General features: G+C 43.2%; 1 protein-coding gene across 1 annotated transcript in view; it reads right to left on the bottom strand.

Moving 5' to 3' along the window:
- Window positions 1-1,179: 1,179 nt before the first annotated feature.
- sacs (sacsin molecular chaperone) overlaps window positions 1,180-14,878 on the bottom strand; it is a 35,373-nt gene continuing 21,674 nt past the window's right edge. Inside the window, exon 12 of the mRNA XM_079514818.1 lies at window positions 1,180-14,274. Within this exon, the coding sequence (XP_079370944.1) occupies window positions 2,720-14,274 (11,555 nt within the window). The 3' untranslated portion in view covers window positions 1,180-2,719. The remainder of the gene's footprint in view (window positions 14,275-14,878) is intronic.

Below are 14,878 nucleotides of genomic sequence, written 5' to 3'. Positions count from 1 at the left end.
CGCGGTGAAGAAAAATCAAACATCTGCTGCATTCTAGAAACAGCAAATAACACATTAAGCACATGGTAGTGTTAGACAGCAGGCATCAGGCATGACCAATCAATCTACGCAGGCAAAATAAAAACCTGGTTGGTTTACTTTAAATAATAGTTTATGTGGCGTAACCCTTTTTAATCTGGATCAGAATCTTCAGGGAGTTCCTAATAACTTTATTATGATCCGACAAAATTATGATCCGTTTACTGTACATGAAGGCAGAGCTCTGGAGTGAGGTCTCTGATACTGCCATGGATTCAATCTTTAACCAGAGGGGGGCGCCAGAGGACCAGTCGTGACAACAAATGGAACAGTGTTGACGTGTCTGTGATGTATGTAAGATCACATTCTAGAGCTATGTTGACTTAGAAAATAAATAAATAGAATAAATAAATATAGAATTTGTTTTGAGAGGACGAAAATCACAAAAAAAAAATTCTATTCAGATTGGACTGACTAATTATACTAAGGTACCCAGTTTTTGTTTGTTTGTTTAATAATTATTATCTTTTCTATTAATACGTTGTATTCATGTTAATGATAATGGTAAACTTGACCTTTGGCCCCTGTACCTATTTTTTTCCACCTACACCAAATATCTTTGCTGAATCTACAAGCTCACAATGCCTTGTGAGCTTGTAGATTGACTATTCTTTGGCGAATGTTTCCCACAGAATAAAGATGCTAGGACTCGAGTCTGAGGACCCCCTAGGGTCCCAGACCCCATGTTGAAGACCCACTGTGTACATTACCCACCATAAAGTAAACTAAGTGTAATGCTTTATGCGTTTTTTACCATTTTTAAATACATTTTAGAATAGTTCAAAAAGCCGATCTACAAGCTCACAACGTGTTGATGTAGATTGGCTAGTTGAACAATTTTAATATGTTTCACCTCGTGTTATTAAATAAACTGAATGATAGCACCCATAAAACTACACAGTAAAAAACCTGAGTGTTGATTTAACTCGAGAGTATAAATGGAACCAAATGAACCCTTGCGGGTCCATTTGGTTCCATTTATACTCTCTCAGAGTCTGAGGACCCCCTAGGGTCCCAGACCCCATGTTGAAGACTCACTGTGTACATTACCCACCATAAAGTAAACTATGAAAAACAAGCAAAATGTATTTAAGGGAGATTTATTATCAATGGCACACAGTGTACGTCAACATGTGATATACAAGGTTTAACCATTTGCTAATGTTAGTAAAATGTGTCATCATCAATGAGATCCCTTGACTGACCTCAACATCAAGGTGTAACAAGACATATAAGAAAATAAGCACATTTGAAATGTGTTTTTGAAGTTGCATTATGCTACAGTATGTTATATCTTGTACTGTAGTACTGTACCGGTACATTATGGCAAAAACAAAGCAAGGTACTTACTATATGTTCCTTAAACCAGAAAATGTCAAACAACCAAATAGACATGGTTTTGCTTTGGCAAAAGTAAACCAGTTAAAATGTACCCAAATTAAATAATCAACATGTAACATAATGTACCAAAAGTATTTGACACTATGCATGATGAGGCCATCACTGGAAAAATAACGGGCTCTTAATTGTCTTGGTACATACAAATGAAAATATCCATAAAAAATTCTCAAAGCATTTGTTAATAGGCTATCTATACCTAGCCTGGTTAATCTATACCATTTTGTCCCATATTTTTTCAGCCAGCTTCCTTCCCTCCAGAGAATGCCATAGAACATGAAGGTAATTTGTGCTAACAATCAACATACAAGCACCGAATGATAATGATCATACAAAGCCATCAGTCACCATGTCATCATCCTGTATATGGAGAGAAATCTGAACAATCAGCTAACATATTATATCTTGAGAGAGGTCATAGTTAACTTAAGTTAAGCTTAGTGTAACATCAACGGACATTCTGTTCACAGTTGAATTTTCCCTAGTTGCTGGGGGAGACACAAGCACTCTACAAGTGCATGAGGAGTTTCAAGAAAGTGCTCTGTCATTAACAAGCAACTGGCTATGATACATACAATTTACAACTTGTAAATATGAAAACAATATGAAATCAACCATCAAAATACAAAATAAGTAATGTACAAATACAAATGTGATTGTAATTTCCTTGACTTGTTTTGAGATCTTGCAAATTGGACACATTGCATGATAACTTGTGACATTTGACAGTTGCAGAGAAATAACTGGTATATAACAGATATATAACAGACTAGAATGACACCCAGTACAGTAAACTGGTTATCTGTGGCAGGAAAAATATATATTTATAAAAGATAAAGTAAAAAAAGCAGCGTATAGTTTCTAATATAACTCAGAGCAAATATATTCAATATGGGGACTTTGGTAGCCAAAATGTATTGCTGAGGCTTTTGTATGTACAGCATCTACAGAACATAATGTGTCTGTTTACACAAGTTATACAGTAGCAACATTATTTTGACAGCCTAGATATGGGAGCCATACATTTGAACACAGTGCATAGGCCACCTTCCACCATCAAAGGTAGAAACAGCAAATGTACCATAAGCTGCCAGCTGGAAACTTCAATTTGCCCCAAAACAATAATATAAATATAAATATATTGCACACAGCCGCTATTGTCCCTCTCTTGCTCAGATGATCTATGCATAATAACTTGATTTAGTTACATTTTCTGATGTGTAACAGCGCTATGAAGACTGTTTTATATTTTTTGCTGCACAAAGGTTTCAAGTTTTATGATAATCCGTGCGGTACATTCCATCACTCTCATCGCCACCTCAGATGTGTATCTGTCATTTGGGATTTGTGGAAACGGAAGAAGATCAGGATAACGAGTTCTTAGGCTGTCCACGCCATATCCCTCCAGGATTTGAACGTCATTGCTAAGTCCTGCTAACTGGGAGGCGTACTCCTCTACTTTCTGTGCCAGAGCTGTGGGTTTCACGTCTTTATCCGACTTTCCTCTGACTGCATAGTCGGCAGCTATCAGTGCCAGCTTTGTGGCCACGTAGCATTTGAAACATACCCACTCATTGGCATTCTTATGGAGGTCATTTCGAGCAGCGGAGAAGTTGGCTCTTGCTTGCCTCATCCATCTGCGGGCCTCAACAGGGTTTCCAACAGACTTAAAGGTTGGGGGGACGAAGAAACGATTAGAATGTGAAGTACCCGCATAACTAGTGTATTGCTCCCGGAATTGCTGCTTGTCCGTTTTATGACTTGTTGCCTCCTGGTTCCATGATGTGTAGAACCTCTGAAAGGAGGACTTCTCTGACTGGAATCGTGTGGAAGACGATGAGAAAGGTCTCCTCGAGGCTCTTTCTGTGTTTTGTTGATCTGTCAGCGTCTGTTTCTCCAACCTGTTGATCTCGTTCTGTAAGTGCTTAAAGACCTCAGTGGCAATGTCCAGATTCTCAGCATTTTTGTCGGGATGCCATTTGAGATACAACCGGCGAATTATCTTCTTTCTCTCCATCTCAGAAAGCTTCCAAGCTTGCTCAACTACTAAGGTCACTTCTTTCAGAATCTCAGGCAATTTGTGAAGCTTTATCTTTTTAGGCGATTGTTTTTGGGTAGAGGGTCTTTGATTTTCCTTGCCGGCAGAAAAAAGAGGAGGCACCATTCGTGGTCCAGTGGAACGACAATCTGGACTGGTTGGAGTTGATGGGGAACTGCTATCTCGTACATGACTGCTTTCATCCTGTCTGGAGAATTTGTACAAATCGAGAGAACTGACTACTTTATATTCACTGTAACCAATATCAATCTGGAAGCATTTCCCAAGGACGCTTGGGTTGTCTTCCTCTTTCTTGTCAACTTCTTGAACAATGATGGCATACGTGTAGGTAGGCTGGTACGACCCATAGATATCCCCACCCTCAGAGTCCACAAGATAACCCACATATTCGCCTGGGTAAAATACATTCATGGGATCCATGAGCAGGAAGTGGTGTATCTCTGTGGGTATAGGGGTGCCAGGAAGTGGAAGCTCAAGTTTTGAGGGTTCTGACGAGTCATACTTTACACCCAGGTTGTCCAGTTTCTCTGTGATTCTGTAAATGTCATTGCAGCCTAACATAGCAATGAGATAGGAAGTGTCAGATATCAAATTGTCTGTAGCCGTCTTCAATGTCATAGCCAACGCCAAGAGAAAGTTTATATCTTTGCTGTCTGAGTGTTGGATATAGAGATGAATCACAGCTGTCCCATACCTCTTCAGAAAAGCCAGTGTTTCACTGCGGCTGTGCGGGATAGGACTGCATCCTTTGACTCTCAGCGTTGTCTGGAGTCTCTCAAAACAAGAGACTTTCAGGCCCTCACAAAGTGCTTTGCAGAGTCGAATGGCCTTCTCCTCATTCACAAGAAATGCATTATCGTTCTCGTGTTTCATTATTCTGATCAGTCCAGTGATGAATTGCTCTGAAGACAGCAGCAGCTGAAGTCGGCCCTGAAGTGAACACAGAGCTCCAAACTGGCACATTTTGGGAGAGTCTTCGTCTAGTTGCTCTTCCAGGATGTTACTCAGGAGTCTTGGTCTTAGCTTCTGTGGAAGTAGCATGATCAGCCTTGTGTGTAAAGCATGATCTTTGCCCAGATAGCATTGGCTCATGTCCACAAGCATTTGAACACCAACATTGCCCTGAATCCTGCTCTTGTAGTGTGGGGCATCATCAAACACCAGGCTGTTAGATTTGGCTAATCTACCATCATGGCTTGGCAGGTAAAAAATTACATCTCTGAGGCTTTCCATCTCTTTACGGATTTCCACTGGATCATTCTGGAGACATTTGAAAAGCCCAGAGACAGCCCTCTTCACAGTTCTCATTTCATTTGGATCAAGCTGCTTGCCCTCTGAATTTCGGTGAATGCGACATAGCACTTCAACATACTGTTTTGTTGATACAACATCTTCTGTGCCCAGGAGTTTAAACAGTTGATGAAATATGCCCAGCTCCAGTGGCAATTTGTACAAGTAGGGCTTGAAGTCAGATTCATTGTCCAAGTTAATGACAACCTCTTCCGGTTTCAGAAGTTTCCAGCCATCTTCAACCATGACAAAGGTCACCCCACGGAGCTGGTAGCGAAACTCTCTTTTATCTGCATTGAGGAATTCATAGGTGGACCTTAAAACTTTGTTCCTTGTTTTCACCATATCATCGTCTGGGGTAGATATGTTGCAGATGTTCTTGCAGTTATTTATGACTTTCTCCAGGGGTGGCTCCATGTTGACATTTAACATGGTCAGTACTTGGTCAAGCTGCTCCTGCCCAGTGAGTGTACTTCCCTCCTGATCGTTTAAACTTGATGGTGTAGCGTTCTCTGGTAGAATAGGACAAGATGTCCAAAGTAAGTGGATTATATCTGTTTGCTTGAATTTTGGATTGACCTGAGAGCCACTAAAACGAATCAGTGGAAGTGTACCACTCATTTCTTGGTACTGTGAATGAAGACGGATGAGTTCTGTGGGAGCTCGCTCAGGACACAAGAATGGTATCATTGAGAGCTCTTTGAGGAAAGCACCGACAAACAGATCAGTCCTCTCATTGAATATGTGATTCAGGAGAACATCAACAATGGTTTGTGCCTTTTCTTTGGTCCAGCTCTCGGTTTGAGCTTTGATGCTGACCTCTTTTGCGAACTGGAGGACTTGCTGCTGTGAGACTTCATACTTAAGTCCAATGTTTCGAAGGAATGTGATCCAGGAGGTTATGAATGCTGTTCCATTTTTGGGTTTTGACACTTGCTCTATTTTCTTGAAGAACTCTTTGGGTATGAATGATTTTGCAGGCAGCATAACTTCAAACACTTTCACTGTCTCATCATAGAACAACTTGGCTGACTTGAGCCTGTTTGTGTAGTCATAGATGAACGACAATGCTTCCAACTTTTCATACAGCTGGTCCTTTATCTCACACGAGTCCTCCATTGACACAAGTCTTTCCTTCAAATAGACAATGTGTTCAATTTTTGCATCATATGAGAGACTTTCAAACTTTGGCAGGAGATGTTTGTGGTAGACTTCCAGATCATCCATTGCAGTGCATCCAAGGAAACTGTACAGTTCTTTGAGTTGTGGATTGTCAGCAAGAAATGCAAAGGATGTTGTGGTGGCCCACTTGTCCATCTCAGCGGTAGGAATGCAATTTGCCAGAACATAGCATGAACCGTAGTTTGCAATGCTTATGTACCTGCCACTCACTGTTTTGAAGCATGGGAGCAGTTTGAGGCTCTGTGCATCCTCTTGTGTGAGATTAACCAGGTTGCAATTAAAATACAACAGAAGAGCCTCTATGTCTTTGTCGGTCAAGCTTGCTGCTTTGAATGCTGACGTCTGAATCATGTACTCCAGTGCTTTCAAGATGCTGGATGGATTATCGATGTTTGCTGTGTGCTGTGCCAGAAAAGACATGATTGGGTTGTCTTTGCCACAGATTTTGTTCACTGCGAGTTGAATGCAGCCTCCTTTCATAAGGCAGTGATAGACTTTATCATTTTGCCCCTGTGGAAAGATGGCAATATTCATCAAACTCAGGGGCAACAGTACATCATGCTCGGGTACAACAAGCTTTTCTCTTGCCATGAATTTGGTGCCAGGCAGTAAAGCCCAGTCCTTCAGAATGTCAATCACTGTGTCAAAACTTGGTTTGACTTCTTCCTGGCCTTCTTTGACGGCAATGTTCTCGCTGATGAAGTTCCACACGCTTTTCAGCCAGGATTCACTTGCATAGCCATCTCTCCACTTTACAGGGATGCGTGTTCTGTACTCTCGAGGGAGAAATGAACTCAGTAAGTCACCAAAGCTGTTGATGTCAAAGGTTTTTGCAACACCGGCTTTCATCAGTAGGTCGCTGTACCTGAGGTACAATGTATTCATGAACATTTCCTTCCTTGGCGCGATCAGCTCATGGTGTGTTGTCAGGAACTTTGGTCTTTTGGAGTCAAATACCTGAAGCATGTTGTCCATTGTTATCAACAGAGGCAACCCCTCTATTTTGATGTCATCCCCTTCTAAGTCCTTGAAGCAGTAGTCGACTAGAAGCTTCAAGCTGTGAAAAAGCTTGTAGTTTGATTGCTGCAGTCGACAGGGGAGTTTCCCAACTTGGCAAGATGTGTCTGGCGATGAATACGTGAACAGAAAGTCGCGGACATCTTCAGATGTCACATAAGTCACTGGAATTCCTGCATCTTCCAAGCAGAGGTAAAGATTTGCTGTCTCGTCGCAGCCATAGACCAAGTTAAAGCCAATGTCCAAGACCAAGTTCTTCAGCCTGTAAACGTTTTCTGCAACAGATTTCCTTGTAGTGATGTTGTACTCTGTGTTTTTCAGGTGTTGGAGCTCATCCTGCATTAGATTGTCAAAAAAGGCTCTGCCTCTGTGTGCAGTGGACGTGTTCACCCACGAGATGTAAATAACAGAGTGCAGGTCTGAATTATCAATTTGCGGTGTCCTGACGACAGGAAGTAGACGCTTCAGGTCAGCATGAATGCAGCTGTACACAGCTTTAACCAGGCAGTACCAATCCGGCTGTATGTCAACCCTGTTGACTGGGAAAAAGTAGAGGAATTTCCGTAATGTGTCTTTAACCACGTGAATTGGGGTTCCCTGTAACACAGTCATGGTGGGATCAGGACCTGGGAAGTATCGACGTTTCAGTTGAACCATCAGTTCCACATAGGCAGGAGCTATCAGTGATGTCATCAAGTTGTTGTTCCAATCACTTCTTACCCCTACTCCGTTGTCATCTCTCCACAGGTTTCTCCTTGCAGAATCTAGAGCAAAATGCCCATTGACGTGAAACGGCAGGCCGGTCTCCAGTGACAGGGGTAGAAAGCAGAACGCTCTGTGAGGTTTCTTGTAGTTGTGGCTTACACATGCAGCTACCCCTCCACGTGGAAAGAGAGTTATGTCTTCATTTTTGTGGGCCGAAATCACACTTTTGGAAACACTTTCAACATTGGGGAAGCCAGATCGGTTGCAGATCATCCAAGTTGTTGAATTACCAGCTGTGTCTTCTATATCCATTGTGTAGGTTATCTGCTGGACTGGAATAGCAGTGAGCTGTTTCTTTTTGAGGACGCTATCGATGACAGAAGCGTGGAACTGCTTGCGTTTTAGACGATCGCCATCAGTAATTTTAGCAGTCACTGAATATAGCACCTTCAGCTCTCCTGTTGCATTCTCAATTTGACAGATTGATATTTTCTCCATGTGGTTGAGAAACATCAGAAGCTCTGCACCGTCAGATTTCAATTTATCCAGAAGGTTTTGTACCATTCTGTCTGATGCCGGAACAGAACTGATCTCAGATGATCTTGCCATTTCTTTAGAGCGTATGGGGAATCTGAACATTGTAGCACGTTCTAGCTTGAAATGAGCCCCCAAATAAAGATTTAGAACATCTGAAAATTGAGATCTGAAGTCAGAGTCCAAATCCCTGAACATCCTTCCGGGACTCACAGATGTTGCCCCAGGTGCGTACTGTGCATGCGGATCAAAGATGCAGAGGATGTCATTGTTTGAGATAAAGGAGGGGCAGTCAGTGATGTGATAGACGGAGTTGAATCCTATGCCATATTGCCCAGTTTTGCCAGGATTGGCTTCTTTTGTTCCTTTTCCTAGATTCTGTATTCCTCTGACATCATCATCTGTGAAAGGCTGGTTGTTGTATACACAGAGTGAGGGGCCTTGCATTGGAATCCATTTGTCATCAAATATTCTGTCTGTGCCATGCGTTCTTGGATCAAAAACAAAGTATATTTCAGTGGCTTTGGCATCATCTGCATTTTGAAGCAGCTCTTTTAGCATTTCCTTCTCTGATGGATATGCATTAAGAATACTTTTAATCCTGCTTGTGAGCCTCTCTTTCTGTCCGAACTCACTCCCAAGTGTAGTGAAGCAGATGTTGGAGGCATATCTCTCCAAGGCTTTGTGCCGTTTGGGAACAGCTCCTAACTTAATAGCAACCTCTCTCGGAATATCAGCGTGGCAGTATTTCACAGTGGTGTCTCTGACTTTAATCCAGGGACAGTCATTGTAGCACAATGACTTTGATGGCAGCAATATCATATGGTTATCAGGTAGGAGAATCTCTCCATCATTTCCTTGGCAGTTTTCCTGTTTTTTGTCCCGGATCAAGCTCCATATTCCTTCACTGATGATTCTTCGGGACAGCTGAAAATTGTCCTCAGTGAGTGCTCTTCGCCCACATTCTTGCTTAAGTATTTCAAGAATGGCTGAAAAATTCTCAATTGTGAAACTTGCTTGGACACCAACATTTTCAAACAACTCACGGCAACTGTTTCTGTACTTGTTGGGCAGCTGGTAAAGGTATGGAGCAGCGTCAAAGTTCAGGTGGAATGCAACTTTGGAGGGATTGACGTATGTGTTCTCAACCAGAATGGAGTTGAAGGTTTTCAATTCTTCCATGATTTGATCTTTTGCACCATCTTGCTGTAGCATCTCCTCATGTAAATACTTATAGCAGGCATTGGTTATGTTCTCCTGGTACAGAGTGACACCGTCAAATGATTTAGACAGTTCTTTGAGTTGACCGATGACTAGTCCAATGATAGGCTTTCTAATCAATCCTAGAAAGTCTTTCACAGCCAAAGCGATAGGACCACAACCTTTGAAAGATGGTGAGTTCTCACTCAGGATTGGCTTGATCAGACACACAGTGTCCTGATGTTCAGTTGTGAAGAGCTCTTTGGCAGAGAACATAGTAGTAGGAGGGAAGTTATTCCCATGCCATGGCAGGGAAAACCCTGCAGGTTTTGTAAGGAATGGAAGGAACTTGATGTCCTGTAGCTTCTCCAAGAGCTCAGCTGCTACTGTCTCTCTAATTTTCAGTTTCTCGTCAATGAGACTGAGCAGAATGCTGCTGCGAACGCAAGCAGCTATGTGATCCTTTTCATTTAGGTCTATCACAGACTCTGTACGTTCAATAAGATCTTCCCATAGGAGGTCATCCTTTACCATTCCCAGTTGCACTAGTTTCACCAAACACACAGGGTCTAGGTAGTCCTTTGGGGTCCCTTTAGGAAATCTTCCATCATCACTGTTGTAAAGCTTAGCCACTCTTCCCTCAGGATGGATCAGCCTGGAAGGTAAAACCAAGTTCTCTTCAGGGCCAGAACATGGGATGCACGGAGTCACTCTTAGAATCGATTCAAATTCGTCCAATTTGTCATTCAGGACATACTGCATTAAGGGATCTCGGAGCTCTTTGTCAATGTCCTGGATATTAGGGAAAAATACATCTGAGAAAAACTGTTTCTCCGTAAGAGTGTTTTCCATTAACCTCCCCTTACATCCAGCATCGTCAAAACCTTCCTTCACCCAATCAGGCAACTCAACGGCACAGAGGTCTTGTGAGCCACTCTTCGTGAGGTATTTTAAGAAAATCTTAAATGCGGCAGGGCCAATGGCTGGTCTGCAAAGCAAAGTGTCATCAAGGAATCTGACATACTTGATTGACACCCACATGTTCCCATCTGAGAAAACCTTTGCCTGCTCATTGTCTCCGCCTTTGGCAATTTCCTGATAGACGCCCTGGCTGACAAGTGTGAAGTCATCATGTACCAGACTTGGGTCGGGCCATGTAGCATAGTAGCTGTAGTCAAGCAGTTCTCCACTCTCAGACATTGATCGTAGCATACCGAGTGCGGACATGTATGACTGGACAATTACATGTCTCATAAACACTGAATTCCAGTGTCCTTTGGTATCGGTCTTCCAGATTTCTTTGCGGTTTGAAGTTACAGCAAAGCAGCCATTGATGTGGATTGGCAAGCCTGTTTTGATCCTGAGTGGTAAATAGCAAAACACCTCTCCAATTGGGTTGGCATTTGTCTTCACAGTCCATTTACGATTCTCCTCTTCGGTGAGGAGAACGCCCACACCTCCACAAGGCACCAGTCCTAATCTTTTTCCACTCTCGCCCAGTGAAAATTTTAGAGCTTCAGTAACGTCCATAGAAGAACAAATTAGCCAGTTAGTGACCTCGACTGCTTTTGTGGGCATTTCATCTGTGAGTCTTCTATTTTGAACACCTTTAGCAGCCATCTCAAAGTACTGATTGGGATCTTCCTCTGAGCCTCTGAAGAGAGGAGACTGGAGATCAACAATGCGTTTGAACACATTGTGAAACTCCTCCACCATAATGCGTATGATGCAGCCAGACTTGGGAACATCAGCTGGGACCCTGTTGGTGCTCGCTACCCTTTTCATGACTTTGGCAGCAGATTTCAGGATGCTCAGTGGTCCGTATGAAGCTTTGGTTGACCACACACTTTTGTTTATGGTGACAACATCTTGGGCTGCAGCAGGGTTTAGCTCCTCAGATTTCAGGTATTTCAACACCATGGTTCCAACGTGCTGAGTGAACAAAATGAGCCGGTGCCCACATATGCTGAACTCATCGACAAGAGAGTAGATGTCTGTAGTGTTGTAGTACATGCTACTGATTTCACTCGCTGAAGCTTCCTGCTCTGTTCTGAATGGTAGCCTGAACAGTGTACCGTTGTATTTGTAAGGGGATTCCTGAGCTAGAGGAAGTTGGCAGTTGAAGACATTAATGAATGGTTTGAACTGGTTGGGGAATTTCCTAAGTCGTTTCTGCTGTTTACTCCAATTGATTTTGATCCCTGGGTTGGACCTGTCTCTGATGTGCTTACTGATGTGATTGATGTTTGGATCAAACATGATCATGAACTCTCTGCTCATTATGATAGGGATGTCAGTGACATGATATACAGAGTTGAAGCCCAAACCAAACTTGCCCACTTTGTCTGCCTCACATCTCTTCATTGATCCTCCCAACCTTGTGATGTTCAGGAAATCAGTGTCGGAAAACACAGAGTTGTTAAAGGACCACAAGGTGGGGCCGTGGCAGGCAATCATGCCGGGATCGAGGAGGTTCTCTCGAATGTCGGTGTTCTTGCGCATGTCGATCATGAAGCTGCACTCTGTTGCATTGGCGTCATCAGCATTCTGGAGAAGTTCTTTGAATATATCTGATACAGATGGATACTCCTCTAGAATGTTCTTGATTCTCACCGTCAGAGGTTCTCGTTGGCCTGACTGCTCAAAGCCCAGGTTCTCTGGGTTTATCAGTCTCGTGCTGAGGCATGGCACTTTCAGCCACTCTGCAGTTTTCATTGGGATGTCATCATGGATTAATATAATCGGTTCTGATGCATCTTCAAGTAAGTCGTTCAGATCATCCACTTTAATGTCACAGTAGGTACATTCATGAATGGGCTTCATACCCAATTTACTTGGGTCTTTGTAATTGAGGATTGGCACGTGCATGTCCACATCCAACGATATCTGACTGCTGTATAGCCATCTCAGGATGTTTATCAAAAGGAGGAGATCATGTTTGCTTTCCTCTTTTGTCATCTCTCCCTCACATCTCTGCTGGATGGTCTTAATAACCCCAAACACATGGCTTGGCACAACCTCTTCCACGGAGCCGCAAAACTTAAAAAGTTTGTGAAATTTCCGAATGGTCTTTGGCAGGGAGTACAGGTAGGGCTGCAGATCTAAATCGGGGATGGACTTTAGCACAGTGTGGGCAGGCGACGAGAATGTCTTCCCTGTCCACACCCAGTCAAAAGGCAATGACTTCATTGCTTCTCGTGCGTCCTCCAGGTGAGCTTGCATGAAGCCATAGATCTCAAAAAGGATCTGTTGAAACTGGTACCAATCCTCGGTGCTGAACGCTTGGGATTTATGCCAGTCGTTCACTGCTTTCAGGTGTTGTAACACTTGATCCACTTGCGGCTCCATCGACAACTTCAGGGCCTTCTTCATCCCTGCAGATGTGCGCTCAACAAGCGATACGGAGGACCCCACGAGCACTGCGTGAGATATATCACACATGTCAGATAGTGAGCAGATGTTGACTGTGTCTCCCAACCAAGCAAGGGATTTGGGGTAGTTTAGAGGTCTCTCTTTGCAAACTGGCACCCATTTCAGTTTTAACAACGATGTCTGAGTGTCTGTAGACTTCACCAACTTAGTTTGTCGGTTAAGTATTTGCAGCAGTGTTTTTGCCTTTTTCACCACAGAATCCCACTCAGGTTCTTTGTTGTTTTTCAACTCCTCTATCTTCTTTGCCACTTGGATGACATCTTTTTCAGTGAGTTGCACCTCGTTTTTCAGTCCCAGTTGTCTGAGTGAATGGAGAATATCAGGGGTTGAGGTAAATGTACTCGTGGGGAACCTGGTCTTCTCCTCCATATAAAACAAGTCCTGTAGAATTTCCAGCTCAGGGTCAAAGAGGTCTGTGGCTGCGACAGGCTTTCCCGGTGAGATGTGAATGAACTTCAGGGTGGAAAGCCAACCGATCACGGATGCATTTTCATTCTTGAGGAAGGACAGATGTTTGAGGGCCCAGAGCATGATTTTGGTGACCTCGTCCTTTGTGTAGAACCCTTTCTCGATATCCGGAATGACAAGCTTCAGACACTCAGTTGTCTTCACCTGTTCTACATTTAGCATCTTGACGAGACGGATTGACGCCTCGTCACTACAGCCCACAACGTTGAGGGACAGCTTTACGTGCGGCGGATATTTGGCGGTGTGATGCAACGCTCTGGCTCCTCTCAGCGAGGTAAACGTCGGGGCTCCTTTCTCGGAGCAAGCTCCCAGTTTCTCAAAGATGGCGAGCTCTAGCAGGAGACGTCTCTCCTTTTCCGTGATGTCGGACAGCCCCGCTAAAAAGTCTCTGAGTGCGACCTTTTCTTTGACGGAAAAAGACGAGACGGTGCTGGCTATGCGCTGCGTCGCCGATCTATCCATTATCTGCAAGAGCACGCTAGGAGAGCATGGATGGACGTAATTCTTGAGAAGAGGGTGCTGCAGAGAAGGGTCCAGCTTTCTCATCACCACGGCTCCCAGCTTTTTCATGATGTCAAGGAGGTTCTCCGAAATTGGTGCTTCTTCCTCGTGATCAATGAGAACAATGGGCGAGGGAGTTTTGAGGCGCATGAGCTCCACTTTGTCCGTGCTGTCCTCGAGCGGCGCACTCGGGATCAAAGGCATGTCTTCAAAGGAGCTTAAATCGTCAGCAAAATGAATATAAAGGTGTTTCCAAACCATCTTTAACCATGAGAATGTCAGATGCTCTTTTTGTTCTGAGTTCCAGTGGACCGTGAAGTCTCTGGATGGCCATGCGGTCGTGAGGATCTCTTTGATGAGTCGAGCGGAGCGCTCTGGAGTTAGCACTTGTAACTGAGTACAGGTTCTTCCTGTTGAGAAGACAGAGAAAAGAGAGATCCATGATTGATAAATGTGTTTATATTACTATTTCTATACATTACAACACTACACATTAAGGCCCAAACTGCACCAATGACTCGCCATGCAACTCCTTGTAACCAAATGGTTGCGAGTACTTGCATGTAGTTGCATGCAACCATTATTGCCAATGGCAGTTGCAAGGAGTTGCTTTGGTGTGACGTGTCCTTAAAACTGTTTTGTTGCAAGGAGTTGCATTGGTGTGACATGTCCTTAAACTGTTTTGCAAGGAGTTGCATTGGTTCCTGTTTGTACCTAAAAGTTGCACAAGTACAATACATGTACACTGAGCATATACAAACTATTAATAATTATTAGTTTGTTCCTTGTTCCATTATCTAATCTGACCAGGTGAATCCAGGTGACATCTGTCACATGTTTTGTTAAGAATTAACTATTCCTTCAACCTATTAAATCCACAAGGAGGAAGTGTAGGTGAAGGCGAGCATAATGTAGTATTTGTAAGTCTTGATAAGACATTTATTCTTCAAAATAGGGTGCAACTAATTGGAATTTGGAAGCGCTCAATCATCATTTTTACATGAGGTTAGTTAC

Source organism: Electrona antarctica (genome assembly GCF_951216825.1).
Source record: "Electrona antarctica genome assembly, chromosome: 11".
In the NCBI taxonomy this organism is placed as follows: domain Eukaryota; kingdom Metazoa; phylum Chordata; class Actinopteri; order Myctophiformes; family Myctophidae; genus Electrona; species Electrona antarctica.
This window is presented reverse-complemented; position numbering and strand designations above follow the sequence as displayed.